The 17353-nt window shown below is 40.5% G+C and overlaps 1 protein-coding gene across 2 annotated transcripts in view; it reads left to right on the forward strand.

Moving 5' to 3' along the window:
- The window catches only part of SETBP1 (SET binding protein 1), a 269083-nt gene extending 253136 nt beyond the window's left edge, over positions 1-15947 (forward strand). For both annotated transcript variants that reach the window (XM_005528094.3, XM_014257044.2), the window contains 2 exons: positions 4635-4802; positions 10255-15947. In XM_005528094.3, the coding sequence (XP_005528151.2) occupies positions 4635-4802; positions 10255-10811 (725 nt within the window). In that variant the 3' untranslated portion in view covers positions 10812-15947. The remainder of the gene's footprint in view (positions 1-4634; positions 4803-10254) is intronic.
- Positions 15948-17353: the final 1406 nt, after the last annotated feature.

Consider the following 17353-nt stretch of genomic DNA (forward strand, 5'->3'; position numbering starts at 1 on the left):
AATATAGATGAGGCTTTCAGTGAGGTGGGGGAGCTAGGCTGAAGAAACCAAGCTTGTAAAACAAGAGACAAATGTCTGAACCCATGATTCACCAGTGATGAGCTGCAATTGGGCCATGTAGACTTTGAAGTAATTCATTACATTTGTATCTCTTCTGCAGGGGGAGGACTTTCCTCAATGATTTGTATGACCTTGCTAAACCCAGATAGGTGGTAATTGAGCAGCAACTACTTCTTCAGAAGAAACAGAATAAAAATATTGAAAATATTGACTCACCCCAAAGGCAGTGAGCAGCACTTTGGTCTTTGACCTTTAAGCATCCTAGGGTAGTCAATAACCTGGCTGTTAGATGCTGTGCCTGCCACTGATTTTGATTTGGGAGTAGTTTAACCTTGAACCAAGATCTAAGTAACCACGGCAACAGGAAGTTGGCCTCTCCATCCAAGGAGTGGGGATCCATAAATCAAGGTTCCTAATGCAAACACTGTGTGCAGGTAGAGATTTGAGAGGATAAGTGGTTTGTGGGGGATTACCTTTGAAAAAATGAATGATTGTCCCTTGATATGTTGAAACACAGCTTCACAGAGTTTTTTTCTTTTTTTATCAATAGAGGTCAACAGGTTACAGCTGCATGTTTTCATACGGCTCTTTATATAGGCCCTTCAGTTTAATTAGAACCAGATGTTGAATTTATGAGGTTGTTAGCATTATTATGTACCATATGCACGTGCATATATGTGTGTGTGTATTGATACATGCACCCACATGTGCACATTTCTTGTGCACCCACTGCACACATGAATAAATATTGTTTAGGCACAAACCCAAGCACGGGGTAGTGGTGAAACCTCAGGTGTGCATACACACAGTTCCAAATGGTAATTACCTAGTCAAATACCTCACTTATTCTATGGGACACTGATTTATTCAATGTATAGTGCTCACCTAATGAACAGCTATTTGGGAGCTGGATTTTCCTTTTGCTATTCAGTGTGTGACATCATGTCTCATTTATTCCACATTTCTGAGCCTTGGTATGAATAGATGAATGTTTCATGAATGTTGATAATTTTATTTTCATAGGACTGCTCTCGAGATGAGGGGTATATTATTGTTCTCATTTGCACTAGAGAAGCCAAGCAGAGAGAGACTGAAGTTTAATGGATACAATTTGAGATGCTTAATACTAGATTTGAGGCTCTGGAAAGATGTGTGGTCTAACAGGCAGAGACTGCTCGGTTTATCTCCACCAATCTCTGACCTGTAACACTGTCTCACTTATGACTATTTCTGCCCCTTCTTGCCTCCCTTAAATCCACCAGCTGATATCAGATCACAGTTTCTTCAGGACTCCTGTGCCAAACTGGCCCATTCCATTAGCCCCATCTCTTAGACTCCTCTCACTGTAGCATTTCTGTGCCTGAATCTGATAAGGATCTCTTCCACAGCTTCTGAGACAACCCACAGATCTGCTGATATTTCTCCTTTAATGTGTTAGAAAACATAAGTTCATAGGGACTGCTCCAAATAAGAAATATAAGGAATTTTTGGTGTATGGAGCACAGTGGGACACAAAAGGGAAAAGGGAGAAAGCTGAGAGAGCTGGGGGGGCTCAGCCTGGAAAAAATGAGGCTCAGGGGGAACCTTCTCACTCTCTACAACTCCCTGACAGGAGGGTGCAGCCAGGTGGGGGCCAGACTCTACTCCCAGGGGACAAGGGACAGAACAAGAGGAAGGTTGTGCCAAGGGAGGTTTAAATTGTATATTAACAAAATTTTCTTCACATAAAGGGTTGTCCAGTTCTGATGTAGGCTGCCAGGAGCAGTGGTGCAGTTCCCATTCCCTGGAGGGATTTAAAAGCCATGAGGATGTGGCACTTGAGAACATGGGTTAGTGGTGGCCTTGGCAGAGGTGGGGGAAGTATGGGACTAGATCTTGGGCAGCTTTCCCAGGCTTGATGATTCTCTAATTGTGTCAGAGCACCTGTGGAAAGTCTTTGAGGAATCACCAGGTGCTATCCAGGTGCAGCCAGGGGTGGCAGAGGGGTTTCAGTGCTGCAGGGGATAAAGACCCCCACCTACTGACCTGACCTGCTGTGCCAGGAGGTTTGCTGACCTGGATCAGAAGTATTGTGGAGACATGCAAAACCAGATCAGAGTGGGAAGTCAAACTCAGCAAAGATGTCAGGAGATTTTCATGACTGACCAAGAAGCTCCTGAGTAATGTCAGGTACAAAAATGAAGCAAAGGAGACATGGAAGCAGGCAACCCAGAGAACTGGAGCTACAATGTTCAAGCATGCAGGGATGGGCTTAGGAAGGCAAGGTCCATCTGGAATTGAAGCTAGGGCAGCAGGTCAACAAGAAATGTTTTGACAGATACATAAAGCAGCCAAAAATAGCCTCGGGAAAGATATCAGGACCCTAGCTGAAAAAGATCAGCAGAAGACTGTTCTCTTTGCCTTGATCTCTACTGGTAAGAGTGGCCTTTGAGGATCCCAGACCTGTAAGACTGGTGTGGAAGGAAAACCTACTCTTGAAGTGGGATCTGACCAGGGAAAAGTTAAATGAACTGGATATGCATAAATCCATGGGATTTGTCAGGATCTACACAGAGGTGCTGAAGGATTTGGATGGCATCACTGTAAGGCTACTATTGGTTGTTTTTTAAAGATTGTGGTGATCAGAAGAGGTATCTGAGGACTAGAAGAGAGGAAATACAAGTCCAATAAGGTCAAGAAGAAAAAGCAAGGAGGCAGCAAGACCATTCAGTCTCACCTCAATCCCTAGAATTTGATAAAGTAATTGCTAAGAGCATTTCCAAACACATGGAGGAAAAGATGGCCTGGAGTAGTTATCACAGATCTGTGAAGGGGAAATCATATATCACCAATCTGATGTTTCTGATCTTGACTTTATCAAGAGTTCTGCCACTGAGTTCTATCAGCTTCTTGTAGATAAAATGATGAAACACAGGCAGGATAAATGCACACTGTGATGGACTGAAAACTGGCTGGTCCCAGAGGGTTGTGATGGGTAGCACAGAATCCACTTAGAGACCCGTCAGTAGGGGTGCACCCTATGAAATGGGGACTAAAATCTTTTAATATATCAATTAATGAGCAGGGTGACCGGGTAGAGAACACCCTCAGCAAATCTGGAGAATTTCAGAACTCAGAGGAGTGGCTGATATGTCAGAGGAACATGGACATATGGGAAGGAGTCTAATTGGAGGCCACAAAGATTATTAAGAATCTGGGATATCTCTCTCATGAGGAAAGGCTAAGAGTGATGGGATGTTCTGCCTGGAGAAGAGAAAGCTCAGGGGGAGTTTTCCACGTAAGGCAAATGTTTGATGGGAAAGATTAGAGAGGATGGAGCCAGATTATTCTCGGTGCTGCCCAGTGACAGGACAAGAGTCAGTGGGCACAACCTGAAACACAGGTTATTCCTGAACAGTGTAGATTTACTTGTTTTGATTTGTAGAGGGGATGAACAGGCTGTAGAGAGAGGCTGTGGATTCTCTCTCCTTGGAGATATTCTTATTTGGCCAGATGTGGTCCAGGACAGCCTTCTCTGGATGACCCTGCTTGAGCAGGGTGAAGTGGACAAGGTGTGGAGCTTTTGAACTTCAGCTGTTCTGTGATTTTTTTGAATCACTGTAAAATTTAATTGCCAAAATCTGTTGCATTTTATATGAGGCTAATGTGCAGGTTGAGATCTTCTGAAAAAAGGGGGAATTTATGAAGAATTATCTCTGATAATTGAGTATCTGCCCTAATCATGTTGAAGCCAAACATCGCAGAGACTGGGAGAGGTTTTCAAATTTCCATGTCAGAAGTTTAAATTTCACATATTTACAAGCAAACAAATGGTTACAAACTATAAGAGAATTTGAGAAATACGGTTAGTATTACAGTATCACAATAATATTGCTGTTAGTGGAGGAATTTTCCAGCTGTAAGTGCATAACTTTTATTTTTCTGGAATATTTAACTTCTTTGGCATTTTTTTACTACTCATTTATTCTGCATTGTAAACTGTAGGTAGAAAGATATATGACAAAGAACTTAAGAACTTTCTTTTTAAACTCACTTCCCTTTGATGAGCTGCAAGGCAAATTTAATTAGGAAGGGAATTCCTGAAAAATAAATGCAATGTGCTTTGGAAGGGAATTGCATATTGAGGTTGTTCCTGATGTCTGCTCCTTACTCAGATGAAACACCCACTAAGTCAGGTGTTTATAGCAGAGAAGTATGTAACAATGTGTGGAGAATGAACTACCCGGGAAATGATACATAGGCATTCCCACTAAATATAGTTATGAAGGATATCTGTCTTTATGCATGTATCAGAGTGTACATGGTTTATTTTAGAAGAAATAGTACCAATGTGGAATGTTTTGTTGGTTTACCATGGTTCATAGAGACCAGTGAGGGTATATCCTTCAGCAAAATTATCAAAAATTAATAACAATTATGACCCTTGCTAGTATCAAGACTGTATTACAGATACATCCACAAGAAAATATGGGAATATATCAATGTAGCAGGGACAGCAACTGACTTCTCTTTTTTTCAGATATATCCCCAGACATGTTACAGTACTAATACTCATCCAAATTTTGTTTCCCCAGGAATTGCAGGTCCCCACTTAAAAGCAGACCAGACTTCACTTCATGGAAAAATGGAAAGTTCTGCCTGTAATGTGATGACCAGAAGGAAACCAGCAGCTGTTGACAGTGTTGCAATGCCAAGTCCAGTATTATCCCTCCTACCTTCATCATCAGCAACATCTGAAGCAGGTAATGTCGTTTTTGCTCCACCCCCTCTGTTTCTTCCTCATCTTCTTCCTTCTGGAGCTGTACAATATGTTCACCTAATTCTCTTCCCGACTGGAGAAGCAGCTGCAAATGTGAATATCTAATGGGATAATCGGGCTGTAAAATTCCCATTGGTTTCTTACAGTGATTGTATATCTTGGCACATCAAATCTATGTTATTCACACACCACCACTTGTGCAATGAGGACACAAATAGCACCAGCCTTTATGGTCTAGCAGGACACTCTGAAGCAAGACTTCTGGGTTCCTTCCTCAGCCCCATTCTTCATTTCTTTTAAATTCTCCCATCCCTGAAGCATGAACAAACCGAATACACAGTGAATAGCTGAGGAGCAGATGAGATTTCTTACTGCATACTTGAGTGATTTTAGTGTAATATTCTGTCTTGCGAATGCAAAATTGTATGGGGCAATGAGCAGTGATTTAAAATACCAGAATAAATAAGTCAGAATAGCATGCCTTTCTATAAGCTTATATTTTGTGCTTCTATTTTGAATCAGATCAAACAGGTGATATCTTTATACTGTTGGAAATTGAGCCAAGTCATTTAGGCACAATCATGCCTTTTCTTGGGCATGGATAGAGAAGTTAATCTTGCATTTTGTCTTAATTTCCAGCGAATGGGGAATCCACAGTTCATTACCCTACATGCAGCCATTAGGAGTTCCATAGTCTTGTCAAACTTTTGATGCCGTGTACACAAAAAGCATATTTGTATCACTGATTTACAGAATTATTGCATTTTTAATCATTCAACTGAAAGTACTGTTTCAATGCATTTATTTTTATTTCCCTCTCACTTCCTGAATAAATAGTGAAAATATGGGTTTCATGCTGCAAATTAGCCTCTGTGAAGATAAATTTTTGTATTAAAAAAATCAAGATTGTCTGTTTAGTCTTTAATACTTTCCTATATATAAACCCAGGACAGATTTTTAAAGCAGCAGAGAAGGAAAGCACACAAATATTTTATGATCCGTTTCAAGATGAAAGTGTATGCTTGACTGCGCAGTTCATTCTTTCCATTTTCAGAAGTCTAATTAAATTGTTGGTTTATCTGTAGCCCAGATGTTGAAATAATTTAGCTGAAAACTGAAAGAAACTGTGTTAATGGGAAAACAGGACAGTGCTATGGGTTTCCTGTAATTAATAGGAAGCTCTTTGAAAATTCCTCCATTCAAATTAAGTCAGAAAATTGACCCCAACTTTGAGCAGCCTCCTCAGTGCCATGTTCTTGCAAGTGGCCTCAGGCACCTCCAAAGGGATGGAGAATGACAGGCAGCAAGAAGGAGTTTAGAGCTTCAGACACAACAGAGCCATCCAGAACAAACTTCTGGGGTCAATGAAGAGCATCCAGGGAGACTGATCCACCTGGGCTCACCTCCTACTTCATCATCACTGTGCTGGAGTGGGTCTTTCAGCCTCCTCTAAGATACCCTTGGAAACATATATTTTTTGGTAGGAATGTCTCTCTTTGCTTCAGAAGCTGTTTCCAGCATCGTATCATTCCTGCATGGCCTGCCAGCATGGCCTGCAGCTATTTCAATTTGTGAGGCTGAGCCTCACTGCACCTGTGAACCCTGGGGAGGGGAGAAGCACCAGACCTCCATGTGCCTTATTTCAAATGTGTAAAGCTATGGTTTAAGGCTAATATTGGCTTTTGCTTGTCTTGGGGCAGCTAGATGAGGTTGTTTGGAGAGTGGGGAAAGGAGGAAGCAAAAGTATAAAAGCTTGTGCCGCATCGTGCATTTCTAGTTTCTCTTCATTTTGGGTTGCGTTTTGCCTTCATGGAGGCAGCTTGTGGGAAGGTGAAGGGAGATCAATATGCCCAAGTAAAAAATTGTCCCCCTGTGCATCTCTGGTGCCTGGAGGCTGCCACAAGTTGCATCCCCTCCGTGGGAGCACATTTACTTTTTTATATCCCTGCATGCAGACATAAAGTTACTGTTATCCATCTCCAGTCCCTTCTAAAGAAATTCCACCAAATAGATCAAGACAAAAGTCTTCCTCCCAAACCAATATTCGCATGTGTAAACAGCAAAATATGTGCAGGAACAGGGAAAAATAAAAAAAAAGCAAACAAAAAGTTAAGACCAAAGTTAAGACCAACATAGACCAGAGAAAAATCAAAAAAACTAAGACCAACACAGATCTACTTGTGTTCAGGATTGGTCAGGATGTGTCTGGATAAAATGGAAAAGATTAATACTTAGCTTTGGCTTTCAGCAGAGCAGTATATCACATGGCAATATACGAAAATATTTTATATCAAAGATTGCTCACCAAGAGCTTCCAGATGAGTTGATAACACCTAATGGCTCTCACTTCAATAGCAGTTTACTTTGGCAGACCTCCCTGATATTTTAGCATAGGCACACCTCATCAAAGCTTCCCTCTGCAGGCCCATCAGACTCTTTCTGCATAGTCTTCCTACACCAAATGCAGAATCAGATGTCCCTGACATTCAATAATCAAAATAATGTTGGGTTTCCTAATATCTCACTTTATAAGCCTGACCTGAAAGCATATGCACTTACTCAGTACATGCATTCTGACTACTGGCAGACTGTGTAACAACTGAAATGATTTCTAGAGCCTGCAACTACAGAGTTTTGCAAGGAAGAAAGCAAAAGAATTATTAGGAGCTTCTAACAAGCTCCCTGAGAAAGCCATAAACACCCCAAAGCATTTACAAAGGAAAAAATAGCTCAGTAAGCCAGCAAAGAACAGCACAGAAGGGTTTTTTCCCTAAATGTGAAAATGCATTTCAGCACAAAAATGAACAGAATTGTGAGCTTGCAAAGTTTTATGAGGGGGGGAGAAAAGGTTTGTAAACATGAAGAAAGACACTGAAAGTGATGTTCAGCTTGTACATTTACCTGCATGAGCAGAAGCCTGCCCATAATTGCCTGCATATCAGTTAATTTTGGGGAATTGGGCAGTTTGGCAGAAGGCAGGTGATGCCTCTGCTCCACTTGGGCATTGTCTACTCAGAACCAGCCTCCACTCAGGACACCCAGCCTGAGTGAGCTCTTCAGTGCCTAAGACACTCACTGGGTTTCAGGATACAGCACTGTGTTGTTCTTATCCAGTATCAGGACATCAAAACAATGTGCAAGGTTGTCTTGAATTGCATTGAGTTCCTATTTTAGAGTTTATAAGCTGAGGTCATCCTCTACCAGCTGTAGAGACCAGGTCTCCACTGACCACGTTCAGGTGGTAACACCAATCTGCAGAAACAACTGGCTACAGATAAATCTTAGCAAAGACATAAAATCTTTTCAGGTACTTGGATAAGTCTTTATTTTTTTCCCGGTTCCCTGGCTTACTTTCTTTGCAATGAAAATTGAGAATAAAGCCAAATCTGGTATCATCATGATACCTTTGCAAGATTTCCTGTATTTCTGCTAAATTTTCCGTTGTCAATCACCAACTAAAGAATTTCAGCTTTACTTTCTGAAAAGAAAAACCAACACCCCAAACACTGGAATTAAAAAAAAAACAAACATAGGACTTGAAAATGTGCCCTGACAATAGAAATAAAAGGCAAAAGGTGGACAGCGAATTTGAAGAGTGTGCCAAATATTTGATTTTTCAGATCTTCTGACCTGAAGCTACTCTCAGGATATGGGAGGGACTCAAAGGATTTGAATGCTTAAGTCTGAAGTTATTGGGACTGCTTATGTCAATCACCAGTAATGACAGATGAGAATAATAATTTTCTGTGACAGGGACTTAACCTTTTTTGATCAAATTTCTGGGAAATAGCTTGCTGCCACTTGCCTTTAGGGATCTTGAATACACAGTTTTTAGGGATGACCTACTTGGGAGGAATTTTGTGCAAGTAATTAGCTTCTCTTGAGCAACTTGGATATTTCATTTCCTTTCTCTTTTCCTTTGGTACCAAAGTGACTGCATTCCTCTTTTCTTTTGTCCTTTGTGAACCACAAACTGTAAATGGGTTTTATTTTTCTTTTTGGTGTGGGGAGTGGGTTACATATGGAAAATGTATTTTGTTTTGTAATTAATGAAAACCAGACTTTGGGAAGTTGGCCATCCCAGGTCTTTATTTATAAGAGAGCATATGTCTGTGTTTTGTTTATGACTCACTCCTACTTCTTACATTGTAACTTGGGTTTGTTTATGCAAGCTCTTTGCTGAATCCAAGCAACATGGTGGTATAAGAGCCAATAATTTATGCTCTCCAAGAGGGGAGGCCAGTGAATGAGGTTTATATGCTGAATCTGTCACAGCCCATAGGGAGCAAGAGGAGATTCTACAACTTGACAGCTCCTGGTTATCTGCAGAAAATGCTACAATAGCAACTTTATTTAAACTACTGCGGGAAGATTAGCCTGTTAGCCATGAAGACAGAGATAACCCCCAAATGAACCTTTCTCAAAATCTTGCCTGCTCGGGAAACTTCAAGGATTTCAAACCCAAATGACTTCTTGACAGTCAGGTGTAAATTAAGTTTGCAAGTAGATGTGGGCTGAGGTTAATTTAGTGGGATGTTTTATTCTTTACCAAAAAAGAAATTCTGAGCTCCATCATTTCTTCCCCAGCAGCACAGAACGGATATGTTAGGAGTGAAAGGAAGCACCAGTTATTGCAACAGCAGAATTAAAACATTCTGCTTCCCTCACAAAGGGGTAGTTACTTCTAATCTGTGTGCAAATCCTGAACCCTGAACAGATGCCATGTTCAGGAAAGGACAATGAGACAATTTAGGCAAAACAAGCAAGGTCTCGTGTCCTAAGCAAAGGACCAGGAGCCAAGAAATTCTGGGTACTCTTCCCAGCTCTGACAATGACTCACAATGTGACCTTGGCAAGGGACTTAACTACTTTGGACTTCGTTCAGATCTAAAGTAAGTGATCTGAACCAGGAGTAAGCTTACTTTGGGGGCCATTAAAGTCAATTATATGACTGAATAGTTTCAGCTAGTATCTGAAGAGATGATAGTACAGAAACCCAGACAGGGGTAATGAAATTGCCACAGATGAAGTGACCCACACATCTTGTCTCTGCCCACTAGTTTCAGCAACAAACACTTTTCATAGTAACTGGCATTCATGACAAGAATTAAAGGCTGAATTGAAGGCATTGGGATTATATCTTTGGGATACAGAAGGTTTAATAGTAAAGTTGGGCCAATATGACAGCTATGCTAAGCTTCCTTCTCTCCTATTAAAGGTTGAAAAATGAGAATGAAGCAAACCCATGCCAAAACATTGCTGTAGCAAAAGCTTTGTTGCTTTAGAAGAGGGAGTGGGCAGGGAGAAATATCTGAAGACTACTTATATCAAAGCTGTATTTTCATCTACTCTTCATGATGCTGGGAGGGGTCAAAGAAGAGTTTCCAGTCACTGTTGTTTGACATACCTCTGTTTCTCTCCTTGTCTCCCAACAGCCAGCTCACCACTGAAGAAAAGGTTCAAGCGCCGTGAAATTGAAGCAATCCAGTGCGAGGTGCGCAAGATGTGCAACTACACCAAGATCCTGTCCACAAAGAAGAACCTGGATCACGTGAACAAGATCCTGAAAGCCAAGCGGCTGCAGAGACAATCAAAGACAGGCAATAACTTCGTGAAGAAGAGGAGGGGGCGTCCTCGGAAGCAACCCCTTTCCTTTGACGAAGACTCCAGAGACCAAATGCCCGTTCTGGAAAAATGTGTTGACCTTCCAAGCAAAAGAGGTCAGAGACCAACACTCAACCCTTTAATATTGGAGCAAGCAGCCACTCAAGATACAATCATGGCCACCATCGAGGCTGTCATACACATGGCTCGAGAGACGCCACCACTGCCGCCCCCTCTGCCTCCTCCACCCCCTCCACTCCCTCTCCCTCTACCCCGGGCACCCCGGGTTGGAAAAAGGAAAAACAAGTCTTCGCAGGAGGACGAGGAGGACGTGAAAGTGAAGCGGCACCGGAAAGGCAGAGGGAGCGAAAGCGAAGGCCTTCCCTAAGGCCAGTGCACCTCGTCAGATGCTGGGTGCCCCTCGTGGAGCGCGCCAGGACTGGGGGACAGGAGGTGCACAGTCCGCCTCACCCCTTTGGCAGCACCAGACTGACCTGTCCCTTCAGCAGCCAGAACTCATTGCAGAGAGCTGTGCCAGCTGGGGCTCGCATCTTTCCTCTTCATCGCTTTGACCCAAGCCACCCCCCCCAAGAAAAGAGGGGGGAAAGGCGCGGGAAAAGTGGGGGATACAGGGGAGGAGGATGTATGTCAAAGCTGGAAAAAGCATGAACTCTGCCGAGTTTACAAAACTAATCTGAATCTCAGCATTGCTGTTCTCATACCGTACCCAGAGGCGGGAAGTCATCCTCGCAGAGAGCTGAACGTTGTCACTAAGGGTGCATGCTCGACTCTGATTCTTTTTGGTGGGCCAGGTGAAGTTAAGAGTAACTTTACCATAGTATAAATCACTGTAAAAAAGAAAAAAAAAAAAGAAACAAAAAAAAAGAAACAAAGAAAGAAACAAAGAAAGCAACAAAGAAGAAAAAAAAAAACCAACAAAAAATAATGTAATTTTCTCAACTGTGATATTGGTTATAACCTATTTGATTTTTTTTTTTTTTTTTCCAGTTTTGTATACCTACCAGGCTTTGGGACAGCATAAGCCAAAATGCCTGGCTCCTGCTAGAACTATATATTTCTTTCTCATTTACTTGCCTAGTTACAACTAGCTGCAATATAGGCAATAGAAAATTAGAGCCTTACACGCGTGCACACTCATTCCGAGTGCTATCCCAAGAAACAATGGAATATCACAGCAGTTTAAAATAAGGTATACACGGATATTCAGTTAAAATAGCACGTTTATATGAAGCAACTTGGCAATGGCATGTGAAAAAGGGGTCATCCATCAGCCAAGTTGTTTTGATGCTCGGTACATATGAGTAGAGAACAGCAAGACACTTCTGGGGAATAGTTATAGTAAACATGGAAAAAAAAATCACCAAAAAAAAGAATATAAAAAAGATAAAAGAAAAAAATAGAACAGAAAAAAAAAAAATAGAATAAAAAACAGGGCCCAAACCTACCAAGTTTTTACCATCTGCAGTTCCCAGTGAAATTAATGGGAAAACCATAATATGAATAATTTGTATTGGGTAGCAATGCCTTGATATTATCTTTTCAAGAAAATAGATAAAGTAGATTGTTTAAAAAAAACTATAGAACAAACCCTATGGATAATAGATCCTTTCTTGGCAATTATTTCTGAAAAAAAGAAAAGAAAAGGAATAAGTGTTCTTATCTGAAAATAGAAATAAAAAATGTTCAAAGGGTATCACCACTGCAATTGTATTAATGCCACTTTGGACATGTTCTCCAAGTTGTGGTTGCCTTAATAAACTAAAAATAATTTTTTTTTTTTTGTACATAATGTAATTATAAAGCTCTCAGTCTGCATGGATGCAAACTGTGTGTGACAAATCGTCTCTTTAAATGGTCAGTTAAAATTGTACATTTCTCATTCGAGTTGTCCGTTAGCCATTGATTAAACTTGGGTAAAATACCCAAGCTCCATTTCCACAGCCCAATTAAAATGTTGAACTAAAACAAAGACTGAACAAAAAGCTGTTCCATTGCAGTGTCAATGCTTTTAAAAAAGAAAGTCAATTGTTGAAATTTGAAATAGGTACTTTCAACTTTATTTCCTTTCTTTTTAATCCTGCTGTGCACTCAACACCTAGCATGGCAAGATGGATATTAAAATAGGAACAGGGAGGGAAGGTTACACCAAGGGAGGGGGGATTGGAATTATTTCATGATTCACAAGCCAAATGCTATTCCCTTCCTCGAGAAATCTTGAATTGGTTTATTGCCAAGGAAGCTTCATATAGCACGACACTAAAAAAAAAAAAAAAAAAGAAAAATAAGAACCACAAGAAAACCCCACCAAAAAAAAAAAAAAACAAAAACAAAACAACAAACCCAACAAAAAAGTCCCCACAAGAAAAATATTGTGTTTCTATTCTGTTATTTATTTACAAAATCATATCAAGACTATGGTGTTAGAGGAACACTGTAAACATACAACTCGTTGTTTTTTAGAGACTGATTTTTCTTCTGTGATAGCACCTTAGCTTATTAAAACTGAACGCATATGGGGATAGGATTGCGTCGGGGAGCTGGAAGAGGGGATGTATTATTTTTTTTATTTTTTAAGACTGGAACAAATTTTGAGGTCCTAACTCCTTAAAACTGATAAGAGGGATCGCAGAATTTTGTTTCCAATTTGTTTTTCATCATTCATCATACCTATTTGTGCTTTTTGTTTTCCAATTAATGCAGCTTAGAAAAAAATTGGCTGGTTGCTCGTTCTGTTAAAACCAATTTTGCTTTTCAGCTCTCTTGAATTAGCAGTGTTATTGACTGAAGTTGTAGGCCTGCAGAAAATAAAAACCTAAACCTCATTGAACTCCTCTCTTCTTCCTTAAAAAACATTGGATTGAGGTTTAGTTAATTTATAAATCTTTTTCTACCAATTTCCTTTGGGCTTGAAAGTTGGTGACAGTCACTTAAAATGACAAAAAAACATTTGTCAGTGTGGTATTCCAGGTAGCAGAAATTAAGCCAGACAACAATTTATCCTTAGTTTTATCTCCAGAGATGTCTTTCATAGCATTGAAGGACATTTCAGTGTGTAGTGAGTGAAAAAAAGGTCTGAAGGCAACAAATTCTGTCATCAAACACCCATCGTGGCTTCAATAGGGTCAGAGTGCCCATAAGGACTGGATTTGGGCTGGACCTTTCTGGACACACTGGGATAAAACTGAACCAGGAAGGATAATTGAGTGGCTGCTGCCTCCCATGCTCCTAAGCTTTGGGAAAAGAATGCCCTTACCCTTCCAAAAAGTGCTATCCAAAAAGCTGCTAGAGGCACAGTGTTTAAGGAGAGCATCCACTTGGAGGGAATAACCCCACAGACCCTTAATTGGGCAAAACCATGAAGAAGTCCTATTTGTCCTAGAGAAAGTAAGTTCAGGACCTGGTAGCTAAAAGCTCTCAGCATGGGATGGGCTCTATCCAGAAGCTCAAGGTTTTTTTTTTCATGGCAAGAAGGTGCTGCCAGGTGGAGCGTGGTACTGTGGTACAGCTTTGTCTGTCTGTCCACACAACGCCCTCGTGCAGCTGGTCCTGGGCTGACAGGAAGAGTAGCTTGTTAGTGTCATAAAAAGCAGACTGAAAATACTGTTAGATGGCACTCAGAATTTGTGTTCTGCATGTTGCATAGTCTACAAAGATGATAAGCAAGTTGCTGACAGAATAATATTTTAAGGCGATGTACTACATGCAGATCATAAAGGATTTAGTTTTAGGGCTTAAGGCTAAAATCCCACTCCTGCCGTTTATTACCCAATATTCCAGTAATGAGCTTTTTGATTTTTTTCCCTTACCACAAGGAAAATTTACTGAGGAACTTTCTAGATTCTCTCCACACATTTCCAAATACTGTATAGAACTGGGGTGAAAACCCTTTTGCTTACTAAGACCAAAAAAACCTTTCAAACACCTCCACTGTGTCACAGATTAGCACACATCTGAGCATGCTTCAATAAAAACACAAAACAGCATCACGTGGCTGTGAGCCATATGAAATGAGGCCACGGGTTTGCATCCACTCTGTGGGTCTTTTATTCCTCAATCCAGTGTAAAACCAGAAATGGGGATAAATATTCAGGGAGAGAGGAAAAAAAAAAAACAAAAAAACAAAAAAAAAAACCATTACCACTTGTGTCTCCAAGACCTTCATGCTGCCAGTATCTTGAGCCCTTCAATGTTAAATTATCTGTGAAGCACCTTGCATGTTTTTGGAAAACTGTTTAAAAAAAAACAAATGAAAGAAATAAATTAAAAAGAGGTGAAAATAATCATCAGCTACCAGGGTAACCTACAGCATGGCCCATTTGGCAGAAATGTTGTGGAACATAGAATATTCTAATTGTGAATATTTGGGTAGCATCTGGTGCAGTGGGGTGCTGGCTCATTATGAGAGCTTCTGACCACTACAGTAGTGCACCAAATAAACAGAAATCATTGTTCCAAACACAAGGATTTCCCTAGCTCTTGTTTTCACAGGCCCTGATTCAGGACTGCACTTAATCAAATCTAAAGAGCATCCTGAAGAGTCTGAGGAACAACTGAAAGAATACAGGCTAAAGGGAAACAAAATTAAACAAAGCAAAACAAAAATAGGAAAAAAATCTAAAAAAAAAAAAAAAGCTGAGATGATTTTCTGAATTGAAAAAATAAACAAAAATCTTACCCTTGTAATGCCTCTTATTTCCATATCATCCAAAAACTGGGGTGCAGCAGTTCTGAGATAATTAGAAGCACATTTCAACAAAATTCACATATTGGAGATCTACTTAAGATGCCTGCCTAGGTTGCATAAAACACTACATAGAAAAAAAAAGAAAAAGAAAAAAAATATTAAAACATTAGAAGAGCTGCCAATTGGACAACATGGGGAAGCAGTTCAAACCCATGTTGGTTTGTTTTACTTTTCTTTTTCTTTATTTTTTTAAGCTATTTCTTAAATAATAAATGCACATGAAGTGTTAAATATGTATATACTGTATTTCAAAAAAATTAAAAAATCAAACGAATGGGGCACAAGATTGTTCTATAAGTCGTGCTGGCTAATTTTTAGTTTGTATTCATAAGTGGTTTTTAAAAGCCTTTTTTAAAGTGTAATTTGCATGTTCTACTTTGATTGTATGTAAACATATTTTAGAGCAAAAAAATGTATTTGTATTTTATTGAATATAGAGGCAAGAAAAAAACTTGTACATTGTTTGAAATGTTCTTTTTGTAACAGTTTTTATTCATGAAGCATTTTTGTACATTTAAAAATGGATATGGACTTGATGTTCTTTGAGGCTTAGATACATCTGGCATGCTTTAATGTCATGCTCCTTCATGATCTTAGATGTTGGTTTTTAAACATTTTTTTCTAAAACAAAGCTCAGTCTTTTCGCTACCAAATCAGGTTAGCACAGTATAGAGCACTTAACTAAAAAAAAAAAAGAAAAAAAAAAGTTAATCCTATTCATATGTTATTCATTGTGTGAAATTAAAGGAATTCAATTCAGTCTAACATGAGTTGTGAATTCTTTTGTCTTATTTTCCATCTGTTTCCCATCACTAAGGAGTTTAATAGCTTTTGGGATACTAATACCATGCATTCACAAGCCCTCTTTATGGTAATGGAGAAAAACATGCTTTGGTTCTGTTCTTTTTTTCTTTTCTTTCTTTCTTCCTCTTTATTTTTTTTTTTATTTTTTTCCCAGAATATCCTTAAAAGTTAAAAATGGACTGTGCCATGGGTCCCGTGGGCAGAAGGGAGATTCACACTTTAGTGCTGTGCATATCACTAGATGGACAGAAACATCCCTGCTCCAAATCGTGTCCTCGGGCAGCAGTAGAGTAGAACTTGCCACCCAGGTGGGATTTCCACTCCAGATGGAGCATCCCTCTCCAGATCCCTGCAGGGAAGGCAGTCCCAGGGGCTGGGCTGTAGAAAAGGGGGTGACAGGAGCCAACTCTCTCCTCACTGAGCATCAGAGAGGAAGGGCCGGAGGCCAAGGGGTATTTTCCATTCAGTGGAGCCTCATGCTGTGACAATGGCACAGGGCACTGCTTGCTGTATGGTTTTAAGTTTCCTTTCCAAGTTGCTGCTGAGAGCGGTCTTGCTGCCATTGTAGGCTGTCGGCCTCAACATCCACGAGTTCCTTCACAGCAATGCCAGATTTCATCTTTTTCCTCCTCAGAGAGAGTTCCCCACCTTTGCCAGTGGCTCAGCAACCTTGTGGCAATTAAATCTCACCTCCTGGAGAAGTGAGTGATGCCCAGGCAGGATAGATAACTCAGTGTCCTCCCTCATTCTTCGCTTCTGAAGCTTTGTGGGATGGACTGCCTTGGAGGAACCAGCTCATCCAACTGCAAAGACAGCCCCTCTGGCTGCTGTTTTGACAGCTGTTGCTTCATGTTGCTGTAGTAGATATGCTTCAAAGACCTCAAATGTGATGGAGCTTATTTTCTTTCTGTTCTCTCTCTCTCTTTAAGCTATGCATAGCCCAGCTCTTGACAACAGTTTGCAAAAGTGCTGACATTTTTGCTCAGTTTATCAGGATCTGTTATGTATAAGTTACTGGTCTCCAACTCCAACCACATTTTAGTAAAAGGCCTGTGGTAAAGCTCCTTAAGGAAGCATCCGTGAACTGTCAGGATTTGCTGCTGCAGTATCTCAGGACCATTCTCTCCTCCTGACAGCTCCTTCTTGAGGTTTACGTCCCATCACCACAGCTCTTCTGAGCTTTGGAGGTGTCACCTCACAGCCATGGGAGGCGTTGGGGGACAAAGTGGAGGATCTTGGGTTTCTGCCACTGGGTGGGGCAAGGGCACAAGGTACTTCATCTGTGAGGTGTTCACGCTTTCCTGAATCTGTGCCCTTTTTTTTCCACCAGGCTGGCACCTCGTAGTGTCAGATGACCACAC

The sequence above is a fragment of the Pseudopodoces humilis genome, chromosome 4 (assembly GCF_049639895.1).
Source record: "Pseudopodoces humilis isolate 2021_Gansu_Grassland_sample_001 chromosome 4, ASM4963989v1, whole genome shotgun sequence".
Classification (NCBI taxonomy): domain Eukaryota; kingdom Metazoa; phylum Chordata; class Aves; order Passeriformes; family Paridae; genus Pseudopodoces; species Pseudopodoces humilis.